General features: G+C 43.3%; 2 protein-coding genes across 2 annotated transcripts; one reads left to right on the top strand and one right to left on the bottom strand.

The window, feature by feature from the left end:
• Positions 1 to 1,425: 1,425 nt before the first annotated feature.
• LOC124686143 (RNA-binding protein mde7-like) lies at positions 1,426 to 4,652 on the top strand. The gene is made up of 8 exons (XM_047220137.1): positions 1,426 to 1,780; positions 1,854 to 1,929; positions 2,209 to 2,341; positions 2,429 to 2,537; positions 3,504 to 3,595; positions 3,734 to 3,803; positions 3,891 to 3,973; positions 4,143 to 4,652. The coding sequence occupies exons 1-8, from the start codon at positions 1,466 to 1,468 to the stop codon at positions 4,225 to 4,227; spliced, it is 963 nt and encodes a 320-aa protein (XP_047076093.1). The 5' UTR covers positions 1,426 to 1,465; the 3' UTR covers positions 4,228 to 4,652.
• Positions 4,653 to 6,108: 1,456 nt separating this feature from the next.
• LOC124682824 (diacylglycerol kinase 4-like) lies at positions 6,109 to 14,558 on the bottom strand. Its single transcript, XM_047217435.1, has 11 exons — positions 14,097 to 14,558; positions 10,858 to 10,980; positions 10,179 to 10,264; positions 9,312 to 9,411; positions 9,142 to 9,217; positions 8,381 to 8,463; positions 7,727 to 7,797; positions 7,225 to 7,302; positions 6,935 to 7,022; positions 6,746 to 6,862; positions 6,109 to 6,299 (listed from the first exon to the last, which is right to left on the bottom strand). The coding sequence occupies exons 1-11, from the start codon at positions 14,556 to 14,558 to the stop codon at positions 6,135 to 6,137; spliced, it is 1,449 nt and encodes a 482-aa protein (XP_047073391.1). The 3' UTR covers positions 6,109 to 6,134.
• Between the last annotated feature and the right edge of the window lie 386 nt (positions 14,559 to 14,944).

The following is a 14,944-nucleotide window of genomic DNA, read 5'->3' as shown; positions in this document are numbered from 1 at the left end:
GACTCCACCAAGCTAGGCGATATTCGTCGAAGGTTGACATGCTAGGCTGACCTATGATATGATATGATTAGTCTAAGCTTATGTCAACTATTTTACGTTAGGTTATTATTAGCCAGGTCATGTTGTGGACCACTTAGGTTTTTTAATTAGTGTTGTGTTCGGTTTTGGGCCTGTCCAAACCGAACCAGGTCAGCCTATCTAGAGCGCCCCACTCACCCCTCATATAAGGTGATGGTGCGGCTAGGGTTAGATGGAGAACAAGTTTGAGTTTAGTCTAAACGCTATCGCGTGTGTGTGCTTGGTTTAGCATCCCTCCGGGGATGGCGATGTCGTTTATCAGTTTATAATAAAGTTGTTGCGAAGGTTCTTGTGTTCATCAAGGATTATCAAGCTAGGGTTTGAGGCGTGCAATTCATCTTCACGTTGCTTGCTGGATTCGTTCCTCTTCTCCAGATTGCGTTTATCGCGTTACTGGCAGATTCTATCTACTGGTTGTCTCGCTATGAAAGATCGGACAAAACCCGAGACGATCAGGTGGGATCTTCGTATCATGTGGTATCAGAATTTGGCAGATATCATTCATTAGCACAGGATGACGGCATATGCATGTAAATTGAAGATGAGGACAATAAGAAAATGCAGAAGGAATTTTGGCGGTATTATGCATTGCAATCGTCATTGCGATCACCATCTATTGATTATCTAGATGCATGTATTGTTTGTGCGAACATTTGAGCAAGTTTGAAACATTTGGAGTTTAGTTTGGATATGAAATGGAGCTTGCATGACCAAATAACTAAAATGAATGTAGAAAATGAAAAATAGAAATTATTAATAACGAAATGAGTGCATGAAATCAAAATGTGTAGGATGTTTTACTTTCTACCCAAGAAGCTACATGGTCTGTAGTACATATGTAAAACTGCGAGGGGGCGAAAAAAACACGACCCACTCCTCTCCGACCCCTCCTCCCCGCGCGGGGGGCGAAACCCTAAGCGCCGCCTTCTCCGATCCCTCCTCTCCTCCGCCGCCGCCGGCACGGGCAGCTGGGCATTGCCTGTGCAGTGCCGGCCGTTTCCCATGAGTGAGGAGCCGCGGTGCAGCGCGCGACGGCCATGGTGCGACTTGTTGAAGGTGATGCTTGGTATGCGGCGATCCAGTGTGCTAGGAACATGGTGGGACTTCTACGGAAGGCGCATCGGTGGCAGCTTGTCTTCGTTTTTCGTCGATCTATCGGTGCCGGCATTTGTTTCTCTTTTCTTTCTTTCTCTTTGCTTTTGAGATTGGTTGTGCTAGGAGTGTTAATAGATGGACATGCCCATATGTGAAGAACCAAACACACGTTTTGCTGGATACATCGACCCCAACAACGATATATCTATTTCCACTGCTACCCTTTCTTCCCCGAACCCACACCCCAACCCAATCTCTCTCTTTCTCTCGGGTTAGGGTTCGGGTCATCTCCATGGCTGGCGCCGGCATCCACCCGTTTCACCAACAGTGGCCGCCCGCGGCGGCGGTGCTAGCACCTCCCGCCGTCCCGCCGCCTCCTCCTGTTCCCGGTGCACCAGACGCCACCGCCCGCCCCGGCTCTGACGAGGTCCGCACCATCTTCATCACGGGGCTCCCCGTCGACGTTAAGGAGCGGGAGCTGCAGAACCTGCTGCGCTGGCTCCCGGGCTTCGAGGCCTCCCAGATCAACTTCAAGGGAGACCAACCCATGGGGTTCGCGCTATTCTCCTACGCAGACCACGCCATCGCCGCAAAGGCCGCGCTGCAGGTTCGCTTTTCGGTTCGCCTTTTCTCGAAGTGGGGTAAGGATTTTTCTTGTGAACTGAGGTTTGGCCCTGCAGGATCTGGTCTTTGATGCGGAGACCAATTCGAAGCTGCACATCGAGATGGCCAAGAAGAATCTATTCATCAAAAGAGGTGCGCTTTTTTCCATGCATTCTGCACTTTCTTCTTGCTGTTGCATAATGTCGATCAATACATGGAAAATAAGCTTGTGGGTCTGTGGAGACTGCCTATAGAGTGTGAATTTGAGGCAGCGTATGTTGGTCCCGTGGTTTAAATGTAGAGTGGGATCAACCAGTTGGCATGTTGAGATGGCACAGAAGAAATATTTGTTTACACCATCTACTGCGTGGCTTGGTTTATATGGAATTTTGCATATGCATCATCTGTTGAAACAATTAATACCTATATTAGGTGTGGGAGCTGATGCAAATCCTATGGACCAAAGCAAACGCTTGCGAACTGGTGGAGATTACACCCATTCTCCGTATGCTCCTCCTCCATTTCACCCACCCCCACCAGCTGTTTCCATGTGGGGGACTGCAGGGTAATTTAATTTTTTTTTGTTGCTCTTTCCTTCAACTAATTGCACATTTATGGTCTTCTCTAATGTGTCGTTTTGGGTGTTCTTCAGTTATATTGCAGCACCGCCTCCTTATAATCCATATGCTGCCTATCCAGTGCCGCCAGTACCAATGACTTCACCTTCTCCTGTGCCACCAACAGCATATGCTCCGGTGCAGGTGATCATTTTCGATTTATTGCATAATTTAAGTGTTGTTGTACTTAGTTTATCATGGATTGTGACTTTGTTTTTATCTGAGTCTTTCAAAGCCTAGTAATTTGCTGTAGAGTTTACAGTGACCCAACCATATTTCTTCATGTACTGATTACACTTGTTTTTTCTTCAGTCTATTGCTGAAATATGAATAGTTTGTGTTTGCATAAGAAGACTAGAAGAGATAATATATCTTTTATATAATAGTCCAAAAACATCATTCATGTCCCTGCACTACTAAACAACATTCTATTGCACTCCATCTATTCTTGCGTTCTCCACCTGAATACCTTCATAAGCGTTTTAATGGGCTTTTATAGTTTACGTTTCCTGGAATATCCTGTACCTAATTGTTTTTTAGTATTGGACCCATTGCATTGGTCGAGACTTGTAGGGGAATTTAGACGTCCAAGAACTGAATGAACATTTACATTTTGAAGTAATCTTGAAAGACATTTTTCAGATAGTCACATCACATCATTTACATCCCAGTATGCTATCAACATTGATTTAGTGGAAAACACTATTGCTACTTGATGTTCTTACATCTTGATATGTGTGGCGATATATGTGTATATTATGGTCTTCTTTGTCACATACAAATCATTTTGGTACGGTGAATGACAGTATGGATAACAACTTGTCAGGTTTGAATGAAATTATATTAAAGACACTGGTGCTGTTACGGAAACATGATATGATCTTGATTTGGGCATTGTACCTGGTGAAAATGCCAATCTAGTGCAATTAGGAAAATTAATATCAGGATTGTTAGATACCTGATGAATACTCCAGATCTGACATGGGTTTGTGAGAAATGTGCTGCAGTTCAATAGAACATTTGTTTGGGTCTATCTTCGTTTTTCAGTCTTATATAGTTCAAGATTTTGGAAGATACAGTTGTTGATCAAACATCTAATTTCTCTTGCAGAACACCAAAGATAACCCTCCCTGCAATACACTTTTCATTGGAAATCTTGGTGAAACTGTTGTTGAAGAGGAATTGAGGGGCCTGTTCTGCTTGTAAGAATCAACACTTTCAATAGAACAATTCTAGTGGATATTGTTTTGCTTATTTGCTTATTTGGTGCAATTGAGCTGCCCACTTTGGTTCCAGTTGTTGCAGCAACTATATCTGATTTTCCTTCAAAAAAATTACAGGCAACCTGGTTTCAAACAAATGAAAGTGTTGCGTCAAGACAGAAACACTGTCTGCTTTATTGAATTTGAAGTAAGTAGTTGCGATGGCAATAATTATTTTATGAGCATACCACTACTTCTGTTTCCTAATCATGTCTCAAACTTCTGCCATCTGTAGGATGTGGGTTCTGCTTCTGCTGTACATCATACTTTGCAGGGTGCTGTTATTCCTAGTTCTGGTCGCGGTGGAATGCGAATTCAATATCCTTTATTAGTTTATAATTTGGTTTCATAATTGAATCTGATCTCTTATTTTCAGTTTATTAGTTAATTGATTTATAGTTGCTTCCCATTAGCTTTCTGCATTATGCCTTCATTTGCTTGTTTGCACATGGTTTACAATGACCTTGTAGTCCTTAATGTTTTTAACGTTTTCGAAAAATCCCTTTGGACGAAGGAAGGATTTAGTCAGTGGCAGTGGCATGGTTGGCACGCTGAACGGAGCTCCTGCTTGATGGGGATGTATCTTGAACTTTAGCATGGCATCTTGAATTATCATCTGCATGTTTCTGCTAAATGTTCTGTTCCCATCATGTGTGACATCAGCATCTTCATTACCTGGAGTTTCTGGGGCATGATCATCATCTTCATTGGGTGGAGTTTCTGGGACATGATCATCATCATCTGGTAGACATTGCATTGTCACCATTGTCATCGTTGGTGGTGTCAACTCCATTATATTAGCTATTGTGGTTTGAGGTCACTCTGAATTGTTTCCTAGATGTGCATCTGGCATCGGTCATGAATGTTTTGTAGTGTTACGTAGTTTTCTACCGTTCAGTACTGCAGTAACACCATTTCATGTGTTCATGTCATTACAATGCTGTAATAGTATAACCGACTTGGCTTGCAATTCAGTTCTGAGGGATGTTTCATATCATGGCATGCATGTTCATGAAGGAGCTCAGTTTATAGGCATCATGATATGGCATTATACTTACTTTGGTCCATATCTACTCCACTTTGAAATGTCTAAAAGGTTTTACATTAGTGAATACAGGAAGTACTATTTATTTCCCTCCCGGCTGAGTAGATACAATGGTCATAAAATTGAAAATTCTGCAACCTTTTTTTCTTCAGTACTAGATGGTAACACCTAAGATGTCGCAGTTGATTCGGTAAAAGAAGCCCGTGATGCCAGTGGAGAGATAGGCTTGTCTGCGGAGGTGATGCATATGAAGATTTAGTCCAGAGGTGACGGTGATGAGGAGATGATTATGCAAGTAATGGAGGACTAATATCAGCTTTATTCTATTATTTACCCAGAAGTTCCACTATTGAGTCATTTTTGAAGTTCTCTATATAAAAGTTGACAAGCATGTAACTTGATGTTCTCCTTTTTTAAATACAAGCATGGAGAACAAGCACTTACACAGCGTTGTTAGAAATGACTTTGATTATTGACAATATTTTTTCTATATAAAAAAGGAGAATCTTCACTCTCATTCTTATTCTTATAAGCACCTGAGTTTGTGATGGTTGGATGGTCCGTTCATACTATTATAGCAAATTAGCACCACTGTCATCAGTTCTATAGAGGACCCGTGGTTAATTTTAAAAACATACAATCTCGAATTAAAAAAGCAAAACTATTTAAAGATGCTACTGTTGTTGAAAATATAAGTTTCCATGGGTGTAAGGAGGTCACCTCACTGTTATACGAAATTAGGAACGAGACGGAGTTCTGGATCGTCTCCTTATCTCTTTTAATGTTATTATTGCTCCCATATATTTTAAAGCTCTATTTATTTATATTCCCAAAAAAATTGATTATGCTGCCTGAACCCTTTTCCTTCTACATGGTCATCATATCAACACAAAAGAAGATCCTGGGGACGTCAGCCAACAAAACCACTTATAATTGTTAGAACTTACAGTGGGGAGGAGATCTGCGAAGTAAAAGATTTGAGAGATGAGTGCTATCTTCTTTCTTCAAATCGAGTTGAGATTAAACACGAAATGAAATCATGGAATAGTAGTTTCCATAAGATTTCCTCACATTCGGGAGGAAAGAACTGCAGTTTTGTCTGACGCCTCTCTTTTACATCTGGTCGTGTGGTACCAATCATTCAATCAACAAGGTCGTCCCTACCAGTACCGACCTGAAATTACTGAACATATGCAACATCAACTCCATGCGGTACACATGATGTTAATTCAGAACTCCGATCAAATCACATGGGCATGGCTACATTCTGTTGTTGTTCTACGAACTCTATGTATCCTCAACTCCATATAAAGTTATGGTTTTGTGCAAGCATGATCAGGATTCAGCTCGATGTCCATCAAGCTTCCTCGCTGGAAGCTGAAAATTGTTTTGGGCAGTTCCAGCTAGGCCAGGACTCTAAATCTTTAGCTCTCACTAACGATCTGCACCATTGATGATCAATGACCGGTAAGGCACCCTTTTGATATCAACGAATGTCGAATACTCGGCGTTCAGCGGTTGCTTCCATGGCTCCCCATCCATTTGCATGTATGCATCCCTCCATTGACCACCTTTGATCTCTAACCGGATTGCTGCTGCCTGAAATAGCACATTTTGAACAGTTATACCACGAATTCAACACTACAATAGTGATGCCGATGTGTGTTTCTTGCTTCAGCTTTCTGTGATGCTTCATTTCTACCTTTGTTTTTATTTGCATCATTTGCTTACCATATTCTTCAGAGTTAACGAACTTGGAATTGAACTCTACTGCGTAGTTGATCATTTGGCATTAGTATTCTCTGCTTTGACAATTTTAGGTTTTTAGTCAATTATGAAAGCTTCGTGTAGCTCGAGTTTTGCTGTCATGTATCCATGCATTAACATGTCACCGTGATAATACGCCAGTTGTTTTCTACTCAGCTGCTCTACACGCCACAAAAACCATATTCTTCTATAGCGATCAAGAAAATGTATCACAAGCTATGCCAATAGATATTTATCATTCCATATGGGTACCCGATAGTTTTTGTGTACACAAATACCTGGGCAATGTGTTTGGCAGATATAAGTTCAACCATCACGAGCGATGCATGCCACCCTTGCTTCAACCCAAATATTTCAAGAAGGCCATCATCTGATTGGGCTTCGACAAATCCTTTCTATTCACATAAGAGGAAAATGTTAGTAAAGAGGAAAAATAATAAATAATCACATTAATGTATTCATCGCACCTTTTCCAAGTATTCAGGTTTCAAAGTTCCCCATGGGTTCCTTCCACTCGCATAGTTGTGAAGGTTTAACGCAACAATAGCCCTTACACTGCATCAGAACAATTTTCTGAACTGTAATTACATTATATATATTTGTGCTATAGTATTTCGGAAACATATGTGTCCATAATACTCTCAGATATACCACAGAGCGGTGGGCCCAATGTTTCCAGTAACTAAATAGTTCTGAGATCAATTTAAAATATGCAGACCAGAATTGTTTCACTGATAGCAAGAAACTGCCAACTTGCCTTGATGGTACAGGGATGTGCTCCCACTCAGAACTGTCCATCTTCTTTACTGATAAACGGATAATGTTCGTCAATCCCCTAATATGATAAAGAATGTCAGGAGCGTTAATCACTGCAGATAACTGAAATCCTTATCTGAAACCCTAGGGGTTAACCAAGTCTTTACTGGTCTACTCTAGCTTAGAAAAAATCACAGTTATGAATGAGTTTGACTTGGTCACTTGGACATACCATAACGGAATCAAAGAAACTGAACAAAGCTAAAATAAATTCTAAGATGATAATTTCGCAAAATTAGAGCACTGGAAATGACAGCTATGATCTTGAATCACACATATGTAAGCATTTCAACATGCTCTCTTTGTACAAAAAACACACTTGGCCCATTTAAAAAATGAAAGCAGATAACAGAAATACAAAAATAATCACTTGGTTGATGGTGTTCCCAGATTTCCAGATATTAGTAATAGGCACCATATATTAAGAAAAAAGGATATTGTACCGTAGTTCAGGGTCGCTAATACACTGTGTAAAGAACCATCCTTGCTTGCAGGTATATCCTGCGTAAATTAACTGTCATAAAATCAGCTAATCAGTAATTTAGTTATCAGGGTTCACTTCAAAATCTTGTTACAAGAACTATAGAATGCCATAACAAAATTCACAACTTGAAACTATCCTCATCCCCTACCAAAAGATAACTATCCCCTACTAGATAAAGTATTCATCAACCTATGCAAGCAAAATAAATTCTGAATCATCTCTGTAGCCATAAAGCCACTAATTTTATGTTTTGATGCAATTCACAGACAATTAACCAAATGTTTTGTAAATCAGCTAATCAGCTGTCATTTCCCACTGCTCTAATTAACCAGATGCTTGCAAAAACAGATGCAACCTCTCTTATTCAGTTATTTTTCCTTTTTCTCGTAAAAAAGTTACATCATCAATGGTCGAAACTTTAACTATAAATAACAGCTTCAGAAGATGTCTTGTAGTCTCTAGACAGTAACGATGGTTCTACTCCAAGTAACCATTACGAGTATAAACCAAAAAGGACATAAAACTTGAACAGACAAAGCTATATCAAAAAGTTTAGGCTGGGGAGTTGTAGAATTCCCATTATTGAAGGAAATGGCGTCAGTAAGTTGCATACCTTATTAGATAAAGGACCACTTGCAAGGAATGGCTTCTCGTCACGTAGCTGATGAAATCCGTATGCCACTTGAGCATCCATCCCTGCATTTCAGACCAAATGCACGGTGAAGGCCCTTTTGTTTTTGGAATGATACATACACGAGTGAAAATTAGAAATAACAACATATGGTAACAACAAAACAAGCCCGACATATGTACATTAGGTTATATGCATCATTTTGTCCGGTGCTGATATGAATGCCAGGGGTGACAGAAATAACTCTAGAGAGACGCCCTTCGAATAACTCTAGAGAGATGATTCATCTTATTATTTCCAAGGAAGAACTAACAAATGTGTTACTTTACTAATAAATAGCATAAAAATGAACAAACTTATCACCCAGGAACAATATAAGGAAATATGCTCGATTTTTTAGAAGACAATGAGCAAAGGAGTTTGCTCAAGCTTAGAACAATCTGTAGCATATTCGTCTAGAAGAATGGATAAATTGAAACAAATTTCTCTGCTACTCTTTTGCCTAGAAGAAGACACTGTAAATATATAACCAAGATTATTCCAAACAAGAGCCTCATCTAAATTTCTTTATTAGGAGATGCTAGCAAATACTCCCTCCGCCACATAATGTAAGATGTTATTAGAACCAAATTATATTGGTTATCATACATCTTATATTATGGGACGAAGGGAGTATGTTCTTAAATAATGAAGACAAATACAAGCAATGCAACTAGAAGTTGCCATGTCAACAAAGAAAGTACCTATGCTGAAGTAATTATAGAAGACGCCATCAAAGCATAAAATTGTCTCAGGCAACTCTCCCTCAGCAGTGCCGTCCTGCAGTACATATTATTACAATCATGTGGAGTGTGGGAAAATAAACTGCACTTTGCTGATGAAACATTGCTACAAGAGAGTCCATAAGAAGTACATCATAAAATGTACACTCCCCGAGGTGCCTAAGGGAGTGGGGAAGATTCAGTTCTTGTTCTTCCTCTTTTTCTTCTGGCATAGAAACAACGACGTGCCAGCTGCACAAGGTGACTGATATTCAACAACTGGAAGTGATCAATTCTGGAAGTATGAAACATACCTATTCCCTCTGTCCCATGATATAAGAAGTTATTACAACAGTTATACTCATATTGGTTGTAATAACATCTTATATCATGGCACAAAAGGAGTACTAGAGAAGAAACTTGATTATACAGTTCTGCAGCTATAGTGCTATAGTTGACACACATAAAATAACATGTCATGCAAGAACAGTGGATGAACACACAAAATAAACATGATGTAGCAAGTTCAGTGACGAGCTATACTGATGGAATAGGTCACTCCAAGCATGAGTATATCCCGTACAAAGGAAACCTTAATGGCATTAATATGGACATGGAATCTTTCAGGATAGCTACGATAGTCTGGCGTTTCAGTCACTGCATGCTCTGTTAAACAACAGAAACACCCCTAAAGCCGATGTGTATTATCAACAGCTGCAGTGCCTACCATAAAACAGGACCTTCTAATACGGACCTGACAGATCACCAGGATCATATTCCTACTAACATGAGCACATCAAGGACAATGTTAGTCCTTGTTTGTTATGGGCATGGCTAGCTAAGGTATGGGTCCGTGCATAGGCAACCAGGGGCAGCTATCCTTTGAATCAGGTTAGGATTGCTTTCGGTGCAGAGTAAATTAGTTTATACTTGATACATATGCATCACATCTACTAAATTAAAAATCAGAATGCAAAGAAAAATCTTAACAACTTTATTATTAGATAAACAAGAATAACCTGTCCAAAGAAGAAACTGGGCCCAAAATAGCCTTGTAGAGAGATCGTTTAGCAGCAGCTTTCCATGAGAAAGGAAATGAAGCACCCTGAAAATAACTGTTAAGGATGAAAACTTGCAGTAAGTATCATTGGGTAACTATAAGAACCAAAGAAAGAGATCCTTTTACCCAACCAAAGCTCCTGGAAAGATCATTTCCTGTTCCAAGTGGTATGACAGCAACTGGCGGAACAGGTTCCCGGTTCTGAACATATAGTTCTCCTAAGCATCCCAACACCCAGCCTACTGTACCATCACCTCCTGCTACCTAGGTAGGTAAAGCACAGCAAGTATTTAGAAGCTTTCGGAGAATATGAAAGGGTGTTGCTGACTACTGTGTGTGCCATTGGATGAAACAGTGAAACAATATACTTCTTGTCCACAAAATAGGTAAGAATACTTATTTGTAAATTCAAAATACTTAGCATCAACTAGTATAATATTATCTGTAATGTGTGATGTCAGAATACTTATTTGTAAAATACTTAGCATCAACTAGTATAATAATATCTATAAGGTGTGATGTCACTACTCAGTAGCACTTTCAAATGCATAAACTAAAACAAAGAGAAATGCATATATTATGTAGTGATCTTTAGTTGTTTACAGTTATTGCATCTAGCAAAGTTAGTACATACATACCATGACTCTCAGGTTATCGCGAACTGATCTTGCACTATGATCCCCAGAATCGGCAAGTTGCTCCAAACAACCCAGAGCATACTCCACAAATTCAGAAGGTTTGACGATCGTAATATCAAAAACCTGGAGTAAAAAAAGGTGGTGTCAGTAACAAGCATTTACTAGAAAATCCCTTTCTATCTTTTAAAAACAGACCAGTCAAAAAGTTTATATGGCACGTTGATTAACATTCCCACACTTCATCTGAATTTAAGTACAAAGAGTGCTGAGAAGGAAACTACTTGGGACACCTGGAAGACTAGGAATGCTGAAGTCTTTGACAATGTAAATCCTAGTTTGAGTTCCTTGTCCTAACAACTTGGGCTGCACCCTTTGTATCTCTCCTCCCCCCTGGTCCCCCTCCCATCTCTTTCTTGTATGTGTTATTCTCTCATCAATAAAAAAAAATACTGTAGGAGCCTCACCTACAGTTTCCAGTTAAATAGGAAGTACAAAAGAAAGAGTTTTCTAATTTGAGTGATATCCTGCCAATTTATACTCTGAGAATGCTTATTCTCCTCATAAATTATTACACGATGGATGATAAGCGACAGGTAGCAAGTAAAACACTTTACACAACAGAGCTAATTCAGATCCATATGAAATAAAACAACTTCAATGCAATTCAGATTGTAACGCGAAAGGCTGTGGCAGTGCTCTGTATGTGCCATAAGAATCATTCATATATTTGTGTCAGCTCTGACAACTAACTATTCTGGTTTTCCATAGCAGAGAATAACCTTGGACATATTTGTACCCCATGCACTATATATCTATTTTCTTATCAAGCATATAATCTTTTCTACTTTTAATCATGTTCCAGTTATGCAGTTGTTTATTTTACAGAATTATTCACCATCTTTTTAAGCCAGCATCTCTCTTGGGTTCAATCTCTACCGACCTTCCGCAGTTCGTCTCTTGCTAGCATTGCCATACTGTGTAATCATGGTACTAGTGTAACAATGGAGGAGGATCTTTTCCAGCTAAATCTGTCAACAAGGTTCATATATATAGTACATTGCTTTTGATTCTTTTCAAGAGAAAACAGTAGAGCTTAAAAAAGACAGTATCCTTGGTTCAGAACTAAATGTAACGCAAGAATGCAGATTAATAATGATATATATTTGTTCAGAGATGAACATGAATGTCTATTGACGATTTACTGCATTTATTTATGTACATTATAATTAGGAGGGAATTTTTGTACTCCACTAACTTTATACCTCAACTCATGCATCACTGATGTATCATGAATGCCATATTTTTCTGGGCTGAATAGTCCATGCTCGATAATGAGACAGGTACAGCTGTTAGTACACAGTTTGCTAGTTACTACCAATAGTCCTTGCATGAACAGATGCCATCTTTGAACAAATGGAAACGCGCTCGATCTCTGACAATAATTTCTCTCCCGTATACTTTGGATATAAGTTTGGTGACATGATGGCAATCTTGGCAGACTCTGAGGTTCTTGACAATCCGAATGGGCGTATTATCACTTGTACTAATCAAAGCAAATGCGATGGCCAGCTTCTCACTGTGGCGGTTGAGTGCACCTTCCTTCTCTTCTTCTTCAATGTCAAGCAAAACTTCTTTCCTGTCAGGGATATAACCTTCCTCCAACCTTATCCTAGTATCAATCTCATACCACTTGGTCAAAATATCTTTGATGCAGGGATGAGAGAGATCTCCAACAATGAATTGATGGACAACTCCCTTAATCTCCACATTGCTACATCCAGGTATCTTCTCAACCCCCTTGTCACGCATTACGTGCCTGATTTCCTTGGCAGAAGCATGCCTACCAGAGGCAGAGTATATGTTAGCTAAAAGCACATAAGCACCACTTTTGTCCGGCTCCAATTCAATCCAATGCTTTATAACATACTCGGCCAGCTCTACATTCTTGTGAAACCTGCAGCCAGCCATTAGGGCTCCCCAGATTAAGGCATCAGGTTTCATGGGCATTTTGTGAACCATGTCTCTGGCCTCGCTGAGCAATCCATTCCGTGCCAGGAGGTCTACCATGCATCCATAATGCTCAATCTTGGGTTTAATGCCGTACCTGTTCACCATGGAATCGAAAAGCTCCCGGCCCTTGTCAACCAATCCAGTGTGCGTGCACGCGCACAACGCACCAATGAAGGCGATGTCATCCGGCTTAACACCTAAGCTCTCCATCCGGGAGAAGAGCCTCAGTGAATCCGAGCCTCGGCCGTGCATGGCCAGGCCCTTTATCATAGTAGTCCAGGTGAGCACATTCTTGTCCTTCATCCCCTCAAACACCTCCATTCCGAGCTGCACCTCACCGCATTTGGCGTACATATCGACCAATGCAGTGCCCAGAAACACGGTGATCCTAGTACGGGTTGCTCTGAGGTAACCATGCACCCACTTCCCTTGCTCCAGAGCCCCCAGCTGCGCACAGGCAGCGAGCACCCCAACAAGAACCGTGTCGTCCGGGGAGACACCTTGGTCCTGCATCCGGGAGAAGACCACGAGCGCCTCCCTCCCATCTCCCGCCTGCACGTAGGCGTTCACCATGGCGCTCCACGACACAACGTTCCTGGTGGGCATTTCGTCGAACAGGGAGCGCGCGTCGGCGACCCGGCCAGCCCTGGCGTGCGCCGTGATGAGCGTGTTGAAGGTGGAGGCGTCGACGGAGGCGGAGGTGCGCAGCAGGAGGTGCGCGTCCGGTAGGCGGGCGAGGAGGCCCGCGTGGACGCGGATGAGCGCGTTGTTGACGAGGAGGAACCCCGTGAGGCCGAGCCTGAGGGCGTGCGCGTGGACGGCGAGCGCGAGGCGGCGCGCGCCGGGGACGGCGGGGGAGAGGGCGAGCGACTTGAGGAGGGAGGGGAGGGTGTGCGGGGTGGGGAGGAGGCCCGCGCGGAGGAGGTGCGCGTAGAGCGGCAGCGCGGCGTGCGGCCTGCCGGAGCTCGCGAGCGCCCGGATGAGCGCGTCGTGGAGCTCCGCGCTGCGCCGGAGCAGGCCCGACGTGATGAGCGCCGCCTGGATCCGCGCGATCGGCCGCGCGTCCCCGCGGCACCGCGCGAGGAGCTCCGCGTAGCGTCCGACGGCGGCCATCTCATGACGGAGCATTATGTTTACGGTTTCCCTCACTCACAGGTAACGCGACGCGAGGCGAAACCGATACGATGCATGACATGCAAAGGGGTAGAGAGAGAGAGAGGTGTTTTGACCTGGTCTTCGCCAATGAGCTCCTGGAGGCGGGTCTTGAGGACGGGGCCGAGGCGGCCGCCACTGCGCGGGTTGACGAAGGCGACGAGGGGGTTCTCGGGTGCGTCCTCGGGCGCGAGCGCGAACCACGGGTTGGCGGCGCTGCCGACCCCGGGGGCTTCGGCCAGCGCGAAGGCGCCGGCGGAGGGGTCGCGCGCCTTGAGCGCGGCGTGCACGGCGTCGCGGAGGCGCTGCGGGAGCGTGGCGCGGAGGCGGAGGTCCTCCTTCTCGAAGGCGGAGGAGGCGGCGCGGCCGAAGCCGCAGCTCCGGAAGGAGAGCGACTCGATGAGCGCCCCCACGAGCGGCGGGGACGCGTAGCCGGCCGGCGGCGAGCGCGGCGTGCGCAGCGCCTCCCGCTCGGCGGGCGACGGCGCCGCCGACAGCGAGATGGACATCTCCGAGAAGGAGCGCGACCGCGGCCGCATCGCGCGCGATCGGCCTGGCCGGGGGTAGGATCCGGGCCGGAGCTGAAATGCGTTTTCCTGCAGAGGCGTGAACGTGGGGAGAGAAGAATCACCGACGCGGCGGTTGGAACGGAGGAGGTGGCGGAGCTTAATTTGTACGGAGGGAAGGAGGGAGGGAGGAGGAGCTGGCTGCACCGCTCCTCACCTCACCGGCCAAGGAAAACGTACGTAGGAAATAGCTAAAACTTGAGTTGGAAAGGAGCTATGGAGATCCCAGCCAGGGCCAGGGGGAAAACGAGACCAAATTTGCTGCATTTCGCCCGCGGGAGTTTCACTTTGCGTCGTGTGTATTTACCTCTCGATCCACCCTTGAATGAAGCAATACGTCAGTTTTAGACTAGAACAGT

This window comes from Lolium rigidum, chromosome 1, assembly GCF_022539505.1.
Source record: "Lolium rigidum isolate FL_2022 chromosome 1, APGP_CSIRO_Lrig_0.1, whole genome shotgun sequence".
Classification (NCBI taxonomy): Eukaryota; Viridiplantae; Streptophyta; class Magnoliopsida; order Poales; family Poaceae; genus Lolium; species Lolium rigidum.
The sequence above is the reverse complement of the archived record's forward strand: the minus strand, read 5'-3'. Positions and strand labels throughout refer to the sequence as shown.